Source organism: Salvia hispanica, chromosome 1 (genome assembly GCF_023119035.1).
Source record: "Salvia hispanica cultivar TCC Black 2014 chromosome 1, UniMelb_Shisp_WGS_1.0, whole genome shotgun sequence".
NCBI classification, from domain to species: Eukaryota; Viridiplantae; Streptophyta; class Magnoliopsida; order Lamiales; family Lamiaceae; genus Salvia; species Salvia hispanica.
The window spans coordinates 53,052,441-53,066,335 of record NC_062965.1 but is presented as its reverse complement, the minus strand read 5'-3'; the positions used below and the strand labels follow the sequence as shown (position 1 = coordinate 53,066,335).

Here is a 13,895-nt window from a genome sequence, read left to right as displayed (position 1 = left end):
TGTTATCGTTGAAAAAATTCAAGATTAAATATGCACGAAGTTATATATTTGATTCGGATGTAATTGTAAACAACCCATATTTAAGCCAATCCATGGTTGAGAAAAATTTCATAATAAATTGGGGTGTATTTATGCATGCATGAGGGTATCCTTGATAAGTACTTGAGATAAAATCCATTTCCAATTAGGATAAATTTTTGTCTTTTTATTTTTCAATGCGAGTTTTTATGACAAAGGTGGGCATTTATGTTTGGGCTTCGAAACAGTCTGCAATTGTGTTGGGCTTCAAAACAGCATCACAGGCCAATAGTACATTCTAATATAAATGGGCCAAAAAGCCCAATTCTGTCAAATTTCAAATCTTTTTTTTTTGATAATGGCTCGATTTTCAATATTAATTGCATTTTAGGACGCCATTGGTTGCATAGTTTAGATACGTTAGGAATGCAAACGTTCCCTATTAGATTCTAGGCTTATTGTGAAATATTGATAATCAAACTTGGAGATGAAACAAATAACTAAGTAGGATATCTGAATAAATCCTGAGAATATCTGATGATTATTCTTATTCTTATTAGTATGCTGCTGCTCTATCACGTTATATCTCTTTGCAGCTGCCGGTCCATTTTATGAATCTCACATGTTACCCAATTTCCACGATCCTATACTAATAGTGCCAAATATTAATTAAAACCTAGCTACTTGTTGACGTGATGTGCTATTTGTCCACAAGAAGCATGTGCAGTTGGAAATTGGAATCATTTTCTTGTCCTACTATGATTTGAAGATTCGTTTGATTAAATTATACTCCTACATATAGATCTACACATACATAGATTAGCAATATTTGAGATACGGAAACAAAATGGCAGAGAAAGGCATGAGTGTTTGTGTAACCGGCGCTGGAGGTTACGTGGCATCTTGGCTCATCAAGCTTCTTCTCTCTCAAGGCTACACCGTTCACGGCACCCTCAGAAATCCTGGTTACTTCTCTCTCTCTCCCTCTCTCTACATATACGACATTTTTTTTTATAAAATTCATCCCTAGATGAGTTATCACCCCAACCAAACATGCATTTAATCGAATCCTAATTTTGTTGTAAGACTCATTTATATGATATGAATGATATCTAATGCAGAGGATGACAAAAATGCCCATTTGCTGAGCTTTGAGAATGCAGCTCAAAAGCTGAGACTCTTCAAAGCAGACTTACTCGATTTTGACTCCATTCTCGCCGCAGTCAAAGGGTGTGATGGTCTTTTCCACGTCGCCAGCCCTACTCCTTCTGCATCTGTATCTAATCCTGAGGTACAATCCGTATTACTTATTATTTGCAACATTTATAGGCATCTTAACATAAGTATTAATTATTAGGTGGAAGTTGTTGAGCCGGCAGTGAATGGCACTCTCAATGTCCTAAAAGCATGCTCCGAGGCAAACGTGTCTCGTGTCGTGGTTGTGTCGTCGTGTGTTGCGGTCGTGATGAACCCCAATTGGCCTAAGGGTAAAGTTATGGATGAGAGTTGTTGGTCGGATACAGAATACTGCAGGAGAACTAATGTAAAAACTTTTATTTCAAGCCTCCCAAGTTGTGCAATATACTCCTTTTGATGATTATTAATAATCCTATCTTATTATGTTCAATTGAATTAATTTTTGTGTGCAGAATTGGTATTACTACTCAAAAACAGCAGCCGAGTCTGAGGCTCGAAAATATGCGGAGACCAATGGCCTCGACTTGATCACCTTGTGCCCAAGCCTCGTCCTCGGCCCAATGCTGCAGCGTACACCAAATTCAAGCAGTTTATTCCTCCTAAAGTTATTGAAAGGTATTACATATTTTTCACACAATTTTTACACGTTTTGTTTTACTATACTAAGAAATAGTTGTCCAATTGTATAATTGGCTCATGTAGGAATCTATTTTGTTGATTTGCCATTGCTGAACCATACTAGTCTATTGAAAGGGAGCCACAATATTTAGATGTATTTAACATCAATATTAATGGCAAGTATGAACCAACTTAATTATTCTAATTTTACCATAATCTGATATGAATACAATTTGATTCGATAGAGGGGTATGAGGTAACAGAGAACCACGTACGTGCAATAGTAGATGTACGCGACGTGGCTGAAGCAATCAAACTAGTATACGAGACACCTCAAGCTCAAGGTCGATACCTATGCAATTCTCACATGATCAACACTGAGGATTTGGTCCAAACAGTTAAGGAAATCTATCCTAACTATGACTATCCAAAGAGGTAATAAACTTCACTTATCACGCTTAAACTATGGTAAAGCACGATAAAAATTTGAATAATTTTTCCATTTTTTGTAGGTTCAAAGAAGGTAAGGAGCTGCCGCAGTTGAGTTCGGATAAACTGCAGGGCCTTGGATGGAGATATAATCCATTGAAAGAAACTCTTGTTGATTCTGTTGAGAATTACAAGGAAAAAGGTCTTGTCAATTCATGACCAATAAGAAATTGTGCTGTTTAAACACGTTGTACGCTTGGTTTGAATAATTGTACTTGCATTGACTTGTGTATCAAATAATTGCATGGCGAAGAACATGTCAACAAAAATACATTCTTAGTCTTAGATAATGCAGACTATGAGATATTTGATTTTGGAGAGTATATGTATATATATGTTTACTATTACACTCTTTTGTTAAATGTGTGCGGTTTATATTGGTATGTGGTAGTCATCACACATTTTGTCCGTTAAATTGTGTGCTTTGACTCTGTAAGTACAATGTTTTGTCTTTCCTTTGGATGATTAAGACATAGATTTGTGTTTAATCCGTTATGAGACAAATGAAAATGGTAGTTTAGCTAAAATTGTCCAATACAAATCGCCAAACTAATACATACAGCCCTCAAAGGCGACCTGACCGCCGATCTGGTTGCTGGCTACACAGTTTGATTTGAATGAGGGTGAGGGCTTTGTCGTAGCAGGTCAAGCAGTCGGCTTGAGACATGTAGTTTCTGCACTGAGCCATGGCGTAAACCGGGTCCGAGTCGTCCGCTGAACTCACATCTTGCCGACCTCTGACAAGTTAGCTCGGAGTTGAAGCCACGTGGCATTAGCGTTGCGTTGAAAGATAGATACATCTGCAGCTGCACTCATCACTCACACTCAATATCTGCGGGTCTGAATTCACCACCAATAACATCAACCACCTCATTTTTCTCATGTTTATAAACCAATCACCATAACACACTGACACACACATTATATCAAAGGCATGGACACAAATGTTGTGGTCAAGTTCAAAACTTCTTATTAATGATCGATCAAATCATTTTGAAAATATACTTCCTATCAATTTTTTTTTCTTCTGTACGTACATACATATAATACCATCTCAATTGTAAATATTAATTTAAGTAAATTTGTGAGTCCTAGTCTTACTTTTTACTACTATATAAAATAAGTTGATATGAAAGACTTGGCCCGTCAACCTTCAAGTCGTCTACAGAACCACCATTGCATAATTAGCATGAAACTTCCACACCATTAAATGGCAACCACCTTCTCAAGAAAATGGCTCTCTTTTTTTATAGTGATTATATTTAAATTTCAAAGAACAGTAACAATGTTAATGGATGCCCTCTTGTTTGGGGAAGAAGAAGAAGAAGTGTTTGGAGTATAAAATAAAATGTGTGTAAATCTGTTCCACTTTTGTATATTTGGCCTATGATCTATTCCATATTACTGAGACTATGCCTTAAGCCTTATAACAAAAATTATGGGAGAAGGCAATTACCTTTAAAAAATGATCAACCATTCCATTAAGAATTTTGAGGACGAAGATAGCTTTGGGCTTATAATTAATTTATATTGGGCCAAAGTTTTATAGTATTTGTTGAAAGAGGCTGAGGTTTTGGGCTATAAAATAACTTAAGCTTTCCATACCTAGTTTAATTAACAATGTTTTAAAAAGAATGCAATTTGGACATAGACACGTGGGGTCAAACTAGGCATGCCAGCATACAAAGTCAACGGATGAGTGCTGAGACAAAAAAAAATATTATTAAGCAGTTATAGTGTGCAGCATTATAAATGATTGTTACTTAAATTATAAGACATGAAGTGAGCTGTGGTAGTTTGATCTGAGTGTGAAAATGGCAGAAAATGGTAAGAAGAGTGTTTGTGTGACCGGAGCTGGAGGCTACGTGGCATCGTGGCTCATCAAGCTTCTTCTCTCTAACGGCTACACTGTTCACGGCACTGTCAGAAATCCAGGTACTCTCTCTAGATCTGTAATTATGTACTACTACTACTATAATGTGATGATTTGATTTAAGTATATAATTAATTGATGATGCAGGCGATGAGAAAAATGGGCATTTGTGGAAGCTTGAAAATGCAACTGAAAATCTCAAACTCTTCAAGGCAGATTTGTTCGATTTGGATTCAATTCTTGCAGCTGTAAAAGGATGTGATGGAGTTTTCCATGTTGCTAGCCCTTCTACTACTTCCGGCCCCAACCCCGAGGTTTCATTCTTTCAATATTTAATTGGATCGCTAATTCGGATTTCCAAAATTAATCCTTTAATTATAAGTCTAGTTTAAATAAATTCATAAAAGGATTTTGGTTTTAGTTTTTTCGATTATGTTAATTTAAATATTTCGATTGATTTTGACCAGGGTATTTCAGATAATTAAATTAGATTTAGGATAACCTTAACTTGACAATATATAATTGGCAATAGGTTGATATAGTTGAGCCTGCCATGAAAGGCACCCTGAATGTGCTCAAAGCATGCTCCGGAGCCAAGGTGCGACGAGTGGTGCTCGTCTCGTCGATTGTTGCGGTCGTGATAAACCCTAGTTTCCCTAAGGACAAGGTGTTGGACGAGGCTTGTTGGTCCGACAAGGAATTCTGCCGGAACACTAATGTGAGAATTCTATTAATTACTACTCCGTACATGCCTTCTTTTACGATCTAACTTATAACTCATCCCTTTTGTATATAGAATTGGTATTGTTTCTCCAAAATAGCAGCTGAGGCTGAGGCGTGGGCCTATGCAGACACAAATGGGCTTGACTTGGTTTCCGTTTGCCCCGGCATCATCCTCGGCCCCATGCTCCAACATACCCCAAACGCTAGCACTTTCATCTTGCTTGACTTGTTCAAAGGTACTACTATTTTACTGGTTGAGTCAAATTAAAAATTCAAAATGTTGTTATCTCATATACGAGTATTTCATTTTTGGTAGGAGGGGACGAAGCAATGGAAAACAATTTGCGTGTAATAGTAGATGTACGTGATGTAGCCGAAGCTATGAAATTAATATACGAGAGACCTAATGCCCAAGGTCGATACATATGCACTTCTCATATGATAAAAAACGAGGATTTGGTGCAAGATTTGAAGGAGATTTATCCTCACCATAACTATCCCAAAAGGTAATTATATTAAAATTCTTTCTCTGTGGTTGATTGGCAAATGCTTAACAACTTAATTGGCTGTGTTTTGACAGTTTCAAACAAGGCAGGGGCGTGCCACAAGTGAGTTCGGAGAAACTACAGGGACTTGGTTGGAAATATAGGACGTTGAAAGAAACTCTTGTTGATTCTGTCGAGAATTGCAAACAAATTGGCCTTCTCTAAATTCTAATCACTTCAAATTATGTTGTCCTATTGCTGTACTCTAAAATGAATCATTGTTGTAAACTGTTTGAGCCAAAAATATATTCTATCTTTACTTAGAGCTACGGAAAATAATTTTATTTTATTTTTTCATTTTGGATCCTCCATCAAAATTAGTCTTTGTCAATTTTAGTAAAAAAAAATTCTCTTTTATTTATATCTCTTCTATTTTACTAATTTTAAATGAAAACTTGTATCATTCACAATTGAAATTTTAATATTTTTGAACGGAAATAGTTTTATAATTTAATAATTACTTAGATTTTCTATTGCCGGGGATTAAACTACCAATATACAATAAAAAAGTACATAAAAGACCCTAAGCCAACCACCATATAAGACACAATTTTCTGAAACAGAAAACAAAGTCCAGCATAAAAAATTAAATCGGTTTGCTGTAAAAAAAAATTGAAAATTTTCAAAAAAAAATTCAAATTTTGACATTAGAACATATGCAAGTGAGATTTCGTCAGAATCCTTATGAAATTATCTTTAATTTGTTATATGTTGTGCGAAAAAATAATTTAAATCGAGAAAGTTAATGCGTTTTAAAGTTTATGTGATATATTTTAAAAGTTAGTTACGACTAATTTGTTATAAATTGACCTTAATACCCTTATTGACGTTTTTTTTATCGTATTGATATCTTGTTTTGAATATTTAAGGACTATTATTTAATGGGTAGTTAACACTCCCCATTGAATATGATTATAGTTAATTCACTGGAGCATAAGCCAACAAAAAAAAAGCCCATTTTATTTTATCCAAACATAAATATAAGTAGGGAGGGATGTCAATTTGGATATGATCCAATCTAAAATTTTCAGGATACCCGATTTTTCGGGTATAGATATTGATGTTTCACAATTGTCGAGTTACCCAAAATCCGATCGAGTATTATCCAATGGGAATAATTTTATATCATTGACAATAATTACTAGAATAAAATACTCCGTATAGCTTTTAGTAAGTCTGAGAAATCAAAATAAAAATATTTGCGGGTAATGAATACCCATTTTTGGGAATAATTTTATATCATTGAAAATAATTTTGGGAGTGTTTAGTATATTGTGGCTTGAATGTTTTTATTACCCTAACCGTCGTAATTCAGCTCTCTCTCTCTCAGGTGCGTTTCACATCTTTCGAGTCGTGAATTCAGCTCTTTCTTTGCTATTGTATTGATATTCTATAATATTGAATTGAGTTGTAAAGCATGGATTAATTGAATGATTTACTTCTTGTATCTGTTACTATGAATGAATACGCTGATTTTGAATTTGCAAGTGCCAAAGAGGCACCAATTCAACCAATATTTATTTGTTTAGTCAGCACTTTGAAGTATATGTTAGCCTATTTATGGATTATCATCCAAACACGCACATGATTAAGAAAAAAATCCAGTCTTTGATTTTTTTTTCCTATTCGGCTGATCCAAAATGGCACTGTAAGGAGCTAGTTAGAGCTTGAGATGATGGATTTGAATTCATTTCTCAATCATTAATCAGGCAGTATGTATAATTGAAGCAGTTAAATTCCATACTTATGGAGGTTCAGAGCAGCGGAACTCCTCCTTCGGCGGCTGAGGGGGCTGAAAGTTGTTCGGCTCTGGACATGATAGAGGAGCTAGATTTGCGAGAGGATGAAGGGAAAGAGGAAGATGGAGAAACCAGCGAGGTTTCTGAAGATGGAGAATCAGAGAGAGAAGAAGACTACAATTTTCAATTCGAAGGCGAAATGGACCCCCTCTCTTTTGTCGAGGGCGAAGACTCCTCGCGTGTGCCGCTTTACGAGGTTTTCCAGCAGATTGAGGACCAATACAAGGCTTTGGCGGCGAAGAAACGCCCATCTCCTCACGAGAATGAGAGGTATTCCATTGCTTTTTTCTGCTTTTGTGTAATTTGATGTAAATCTCAGCAAAATTGATGTATTTATTGACTTTTGTATTTACACCGGGATCGCAGTGAAACACTGGCTAAGAGATTGAGACAAGAGGAGGAGAATGCTGGAGCGACCCGCGAGGAAATTGAGGAGGCTATGAACTTTGGTGTTAGGAAGAGGAGGAGGAGGTCGAGGAAGGTTAGTATGCGTTGTTTGTTAAGGGTTCTAATTTGGTGTTTTGATTTTAAAGTTCTTTGATTCATTTTCCTGTGGTAATTCCTTAGCCTGGAGTTGTATATATGGTTACTGGTAAATGCGATATGTTGGTGGTTCAAGTTAATTTAAAGTCTGTGTGAATTTAATTAAATGTGAAATTATCAAGGAGCTATTATGTAGAAAATGTTTCTCTTATGCATTTGGATCTTTGATGGTTGGGTGTTCAATTAAATAGCTTTTGTAAGGTGTAGTAGTAATTTTGTTGGTTTTTTAATGATATCCTGACGATTCCTCAAGAATTTTTTTTATCTATCATTTGTTAATTATGATATTTTTCTTTGTAATGTGCATTCTAGTTGTTTGAGGTCATTTAATTATATGTGTTATTTACATACTGTGGTTGGTGCCAAACTTAGGAGAGGCGAAGAGGAAGGAGGAAGGGAACAAAGAACAAATTGAATCCTGAAGTGACTAGAAAACTTGGCGATGCTACACTTCATTATGCACAAGGTTACTTTGACAAGGTATGTCTACGTCACGAACAATTTTTTCTCATTTGTCTTCAGATGGCTTATGCAATAAAAAGAATTTTGTATGAGCAATGAATCTTTCCATGCCTATTGTCATTTCTATATTTGACATGTGGAACATCAACTCTATTCTGCAAATGCTTTTTCTAACTAGTCATGTTTTAAAATGTAGGCCATTTGTCTGTTGCATGAAGTAATTCGTCTTGCCCCAAATCTTTCGGATCCATATCATACACTTGGTCTGATATATTCTGCGACGGATGATAATAAGAAAGCAATGATTTTTTACATGATTGCTGCGCATTTGAATCCGAAGGATGCTTCTTTGTGGAAACTTCTTCTTGCGAAATCAATGTATGATTCCTCTTTGTTCTCTTCTTTATGTTATTAGGTAATACCACTTGATTGGACATGCATCATTATGTTTTTAGGTTAGCTGTAACATATAAAACATTCTCTTTTATCTCGTGGTACATCCTTATGATGTCAGTCCTCTTTGTTTGCTTGTTTTTTTTCCAAGAAAACTCTTTGTTTGCTTGTTGTTTGTCTGTTTTTATCTTGAATTGGACTGAAATGCTACCCTCTTGATGTACTTCTGATTATCTTATACTAATAAATTTAAATTTGCAATAGACCTGTAACTCATGTGTTTAAGCAAAGCTATCCGTCCTGTATTAGCTTTGTCCCATTGCATAATTTTTTTTATCTTAAGATCAAGATTGCTCTTAGTTTAGATGTCAGACTTCTGTTAAGGTGGCTTTTAATGCTTAGTGAAATAAAAAAATCTCATATCCATGTTGAAGAGAGAGCTAAATTTAATTGTTTGAACTTAATAAAACCATCACCTTATTACTGATTACTTCCATGTTTAGAATGTGTTCGTAATGTGTCATCATTATACTAATTTGATGGACTGAAATGATACCAGAAAAATATTCTACCCTTATTATCATTTGTAGAGAGCACGAAGACATAAAGCAGGCCTATTATTGCCTCAACAAAGCAATAGTAGCAGATCCAGAAGATATTGATCTTCATTCAACCCGTGCTTCGCTCTATGTTGAGCTCGAAAAGTATCAAAAAGCAGCTGAGTCCTATGAACAAATTGCTCGCCGCTGTCCCGATAACATTGAAGTTCTGCAGAAAGCGGCACAGGTTACATAATGTCATTTAGATTGTTTGCCATCCCCTTGTAGTGCATGTTTTGATTAGTAAATGAAGTACGAAGTATATTGCTTACCAATTCGCAGTTGAATATGTGTGGTGATTAGGTTTTTTATCCTACGATTCCTTGTGAGTTGTGAAACAAAACATCAAAGTTGAGAAATAGAAAATCTTGCCAATGGGCACCATGATGGAATGATGAATCGTATTAGTAGTGTGCACATCCTCAGTAATATATGTGTCTCATCTGTTGGGAAACGTAATATGTTTAGATGTGTCTCGTTGTTGTACACATCACTTGTTATGAGACTGATCTTTCCCTAGGATCAGCACAGTACGCACTCTTAGGTTCCCCACTTTTGGTAACAACTTTAATGATTCAGCATTAATTAATATTTTTACTACTCTCATTATCGATAATTTTCATTCTCGGTTTCAGCTGTACCAAAAATGCAAGCAACATGAGCGAGCTGTCAGTATGCTGGAGGAAAGTCTCAAGCGTCAGAAGGATGCTGCTAATATAGGTGTAGTTGATCTCTTGGTGTCAGTTCTGATGGATAACGATAAGTATGCCATAGCTCTTGAGCATATTGAACACACACAAAAGGTGTATAATACTGGAAAACAGATGCCACTGGATTTAATAACAAAAGCTGGAATATGCCACATTCATCTTGGTCATAAGGAGAAAGCAGAGGTTGGTGTTGTAAATATGTCCATCATTATTTTAGACTAGTTACCAGCCACATATTCCTTTCCTTCTATTATATTCTCAAACTTTCCTCGTTTGGATCTGTTTGCAGCTTTTGCTTTAGTATTGTTTTCTTCAATCAACTCACTGTTTGCTAAATTGACAGGCTTGCTTCAAAGTTCTGAATCAAGAGGCTGCAGCTAATAATCCTCACCTAATCATCGATGTCGCAGACTCACTCATGAGCGTCGGGCATCCTGAGTCTGCATTAACGTATTATTTGATGTTAGAGGAAGACTCGGAGAAGTATAATGTATGCAATGCAAAAAAGAATACAGTACAGTATTCTTACTTCATACAAGTACTTTATATTTCCAGAATACTACCAGTGATTTATGGTGTGATATTCGAAATTCCGTGTGTTCAGGGCTACCTACACTTGAAAATTGCAAGGTGTTGTGTTTCTCTAAAGCAAAGAGGACAAGCAATTGAATATTATAAAAAAGGTGAATGTCGGATTCAGATTTGTACACATGTTTGAAAGTGTGTGAACAAGTTGCTTGATGATTCTTGATTGTGGAGTTTATAGATCATTTGAAAATGTTTTTCTGTTTTACATTCCTCTTTTTTAGTTCGTTCATTATCTCTCACCACATTTTTCTCTTGCAGCTATTCGGAAACTTCATGATAGTGTTGATGCACGGATGACATTATCGTCTATGCTTCTTGAAGAAGGAAGAGATGATGAAGCAATTTCTGTGCTTTCTCCTCCAGTAGAATCAGGTATCATACCTTTTGCAAAATTTTTAATAAAATATCCTTGTTCTAGTTGTTGCTAGTAAGTGTTTCGTTCTCCATAGCAGATCCCGACTCAAAATCAGACCCACGGAAGTTGTGGCACCATAGTGGAAAGATCAAGTTAAAGCTTTCTCAGATCTATAAATCTAAAGGGTTGGTTGAGGCTTTTGTGGACGTGCTTTTTCCAGTAATTCATGAGACATTGCTTGTCGAACAAAACCAACGGAAGGTACCCTGCTCTATATCATCCCACACCATCCAATACTCTCTATTTTATTTCCCAATTTCAGAATCTTATTGGCATACCAAACTTTTCTCATGGAATAAGGCCAGATCCCGTCCACGGCTGACTGGTAGTGTTCTTTCAGAAAGGACGGAAGTTCTGAAAGATCCTAACTCCGACAGAGTGCTTCTTGGACTTCCTCCTTTAGCTTCTTCTGCAGCTCTGTGAGCATTCTTAAAACCTCTCATACAAATAAGTTTTATTCGTTCTGGAATAATATTTCCAGATAGAAACAAGCATATGTTTTGATAGTATGAGCCCTTTTTAGAACTTTGCCTTCCATCTCCTGGTTAGGTCCAAAGCTGCCAGAGCAAAAAAGGTGCTCCAGAAAAAGGCTGCACTCAAAGAAGCGAAACGAGCTGAAGCATTGGCTGCTGGATGTGATTATAACAGTGATGATTCAGACGATGAATCTCAGGTAAGAAATGAGTACTTGTGATGTAATTTCAATTGTACACTCCTTGCTGTTACTGGCTCACAATGGCCTGGTTTTGAATATGATGTTTCGTGCACGGTGCAGCAAGTGTCTATGGAGTCTCCTTTGCCAGGCTTTTTGAATGAAGAGAAGAATCATCTGTTGATTGTAGATGTAAGTCTCTTTGCAATCCTTCTCTTATTGTTTGTCTCCCCCTCTATGCGTGTCTTTATGATTTTGTATACCTGTTATCTTATTGAACAGTCAAGTTCCCGTTAAACCATCCACACCCTCAACACGACCATGTACAAACGAACACTACACCTATCCATTATCCCATGACATTGCACAAGAACCACCTTTTATTAAACAAATCAAACTTCTTGATTACAGTCTGATATTCTTTGTAATTTACTATTTTTGTAGTTATGCAAGTCATTATCTTCATTGAGAAGGTATTCGAGTGCACTAGGGATTGTAAAAATCAGCTTAAAACTGGATGCATTACCTGTTCAAATAAAGAAGGAGCTTCGGACTATTGGAGCTCGTAAGTTTTGTTTGTTGAAATTTTCCTCTTTTATAGTTTATACGCTATGCTCATCTTTGCCTGTACAAATTTTGTTGCATTTTCATAAAATAACAATAACTCTTAAAAGTTCTAATGTGTTTCGTGACCTTTTTCGCTTGTAGAATTAGAAGCTTTAATTGCTGATCCTGCACACGGGTGGGATTTAGTACGTGACTTTGTAAGTCGAGACCCTTACAGTTTTTCTGCTTGGAATCACTGCTACAAAGTAATACTCAGGTAATAGTCGGTGCAAATTAGATTATTGAATTTCATACTAGTACAATTTTTATTTTGCTTCCTCAAGTCTGTTGATCACATATTCAGAATGAATCGACTATCAAGACGCAACAAACTCCTTCATTCCATGAGAGTGAAACACAAAGATTCTATACCACCTATTCTTATTACCGGTCACCAGTTTACTATGATCAGTCAGCATCAGACTGCTGCTCGAGAATACTTGCACGCCTATAAACTGATGCCTGACAATCCCTTGATCAACCTTTGTGGAGGTATGCATCTTCGCCTCTTAGAATTAAAGATTAGTATAAAATTACTTGCCTCAGAAAAAAGGTTAAATTCATTTATATTCCTAATATTTTTCTAGGAACTGCCTTGATAAATTTGTCCCTTGGCCTCCGACTTCAAAACAAGCACCAGACTTTCTTACAAGGGCTCGCGTTCCTCTATAACAACTTGCGCCTTTGTGGAGACAGTCAGGTTTGTTTCTTATAAGTTCTCTCTCAGTCTACTATCTTTCGAGATTCTAATTCCCATGTTTAGCGCTTTAGGGGGAGTTCACTTTTGGATGGTAGTTTAGATTGGCATGAAATATGATACTACAATTGAAGGATGATAAGATCGAATGAGTTAAGATTATTCAATCCATCGAAGCATGACTTTACAGTGTAAATTCTCTTGCAGGAGGCATTGTACAACATTGCTCGGGCGTACCATCATGTTGGCCTTGTTTCTTTGGCTGCTCAATACTACGAGAAGGCACTGACCACCCGCGAAAAGGATTATCCCATTCCAACGCTCCCGTATGAGAATCAAAATGCCACCAAGATCAAAATGCCAGGCTACTGTGATCTTCGTCGCGAAGCAGCTTACAATCTTCATTTGATATATAAGCAAAGTGGGGCATTTGATCTTGCTAGACAGGTCTTGAAAGATCATCTTGTGTTATGATAGTATAGTTTTTATGCAGAGAAACTAGGATAGAACAAAGCAAACTAAATGTTTTAGTTAACACTTGAATCTTTTATTTATTTTGTAATCCCCTTTTTTTCCCATATATATGTAGCTTTGCCAGTCTCTATTTTTTATGCATTATATAGAGATATATAGAGGCGTGGGACTAATAAAATACTAGCATGAATTTATAAATTTTAGTCCCCACATCCATAACAAAGATGGAAAATACTGATAAAAAATCCACGAAGAAATTAATGAGAGAAATAAAATTAAATAATATTCGTGCTAGTTCTTTTTGTCAAAAGTCCCTGACATAAGAGAGTGCAATGTCCAATATGCCACCTCCTCCAAATGTAAAAAATAAAACACCGTGGTAATATAAATATAAAATTCAAATTACATTATATTAGTACCCAAATTTTATTTTATCGAGTAAAAAGTAGTGAAAACTAGTTATAATTGGGCTGGATTATTTGGATTATAATTAT

At 36.0% G+C, this 13,895-nt stretch overlaps 3 protein-coding genes across 4 annotated transcripts; all 3 read left to right on the top strand.

Annotated features, from left to right (window-relative positions):
• The first annotated feature begins 827 nt into the window (after positions 1 to 827).
• LOC125202202 (cinnamoyl-CoA reductase 1-like) lies at positions 828 to 2,737 on the top strand. The gene is made up of 6 exons (XM_048100565.1): positions 828 to 983; positions 1,140 to 1,309; positions 1,376 to 1,561; positions 1,668 to 1,830; positions 2,079 to 2,268; positions 2,346 to 2,737. Exons 1-6 carry the CDS (start codon positions 866 to 868, stop codon positions 2,479 to 2,481), a joined length of 963 nt encoding a protein of 320 aa, XP_047956522.1. The 5' UTR covers positions 828 to 865; the 3' UTR covers positions 2,482 to 2,737.
• A 1,370-nt stretch (positions 2,738 to 4,107) lies between these two features.
• LOC125201940 (cinnamoyl-CoA reductase 1-like) lies at positions 4,108 to 5,760 on the top strand. The gene is made up of 6 exons (XM_048100239.1): positions 4,108 to 4,257; positions 4,343 to 4,509; positions 4,728 to 4,913; positions 4,992 to 5,154; positions 5,235 to 5,424; positions 5,499 to 5,760. Exons 1-6 carry the CDS (start codon positions 4,137 to 4,139, stop codon positions 5,626 to 5,628), a joined length of 957 nt encoding a protein of 318 aa, XP_047956196.1. The 5' UTR covers positions 4,108 to 4,136; the 3' UTR covers positions 5,629 to 5,760.
• Positions 5,761 to 7,163: 1,403 nt separating this feature from the next.
• On the top strand, positions 7,164 to 13,531 carry LOC125201176 (general transcription factor 3C polypeptide 3-like). 2 transcript variants are annotated; one of them, XM_048099152.1, is made up of 18 exons: positions 7,164 to 7,532; positions 7,629 to 7,743; positions 8,178 to 8,285; positions 8,464 to 8,645; positions 9,251 to 9,446; positions 9,895 to 10,152; positions 10,313 to 10,459; positions 10,574 to 10,652; positions 10,816 to 10,929; positions 11,007 to 11,173; positions 11,273 to 11,391; positions 11,522 to 11,645; positions 11,748 to 11,816; positions 12,069 to 12,189; positions 12,333 to 12,447; positions 12,535 to 12,722; positions 12,818 to 12,930; positions 13,135 to 13,531. In XM_048099152.1, exons 1-18 carry the CDS (start codon positions 7,210 to 7,212, stop codon positions 13,399 to 13,401), a joined length of 2,805 nt encoding a protein of 934 aa, XP_047955109.1. In that variant the 5' UTR covers positions 7,164 to 7,209; the 3' UTR covers positions 13,402 to 13,531. The 2 variants fall into 2 exon arrangements, with proteins under 2 accessions (XP_047955109.1, XP_047955110.1); XM_048099153.1 differs by having other exon boundaries at positions 7,165 to 7,532; positions 11,010 to 11,173.
• Positions 13,532 to 13,895: the final 364 nt, after the last annotated feature.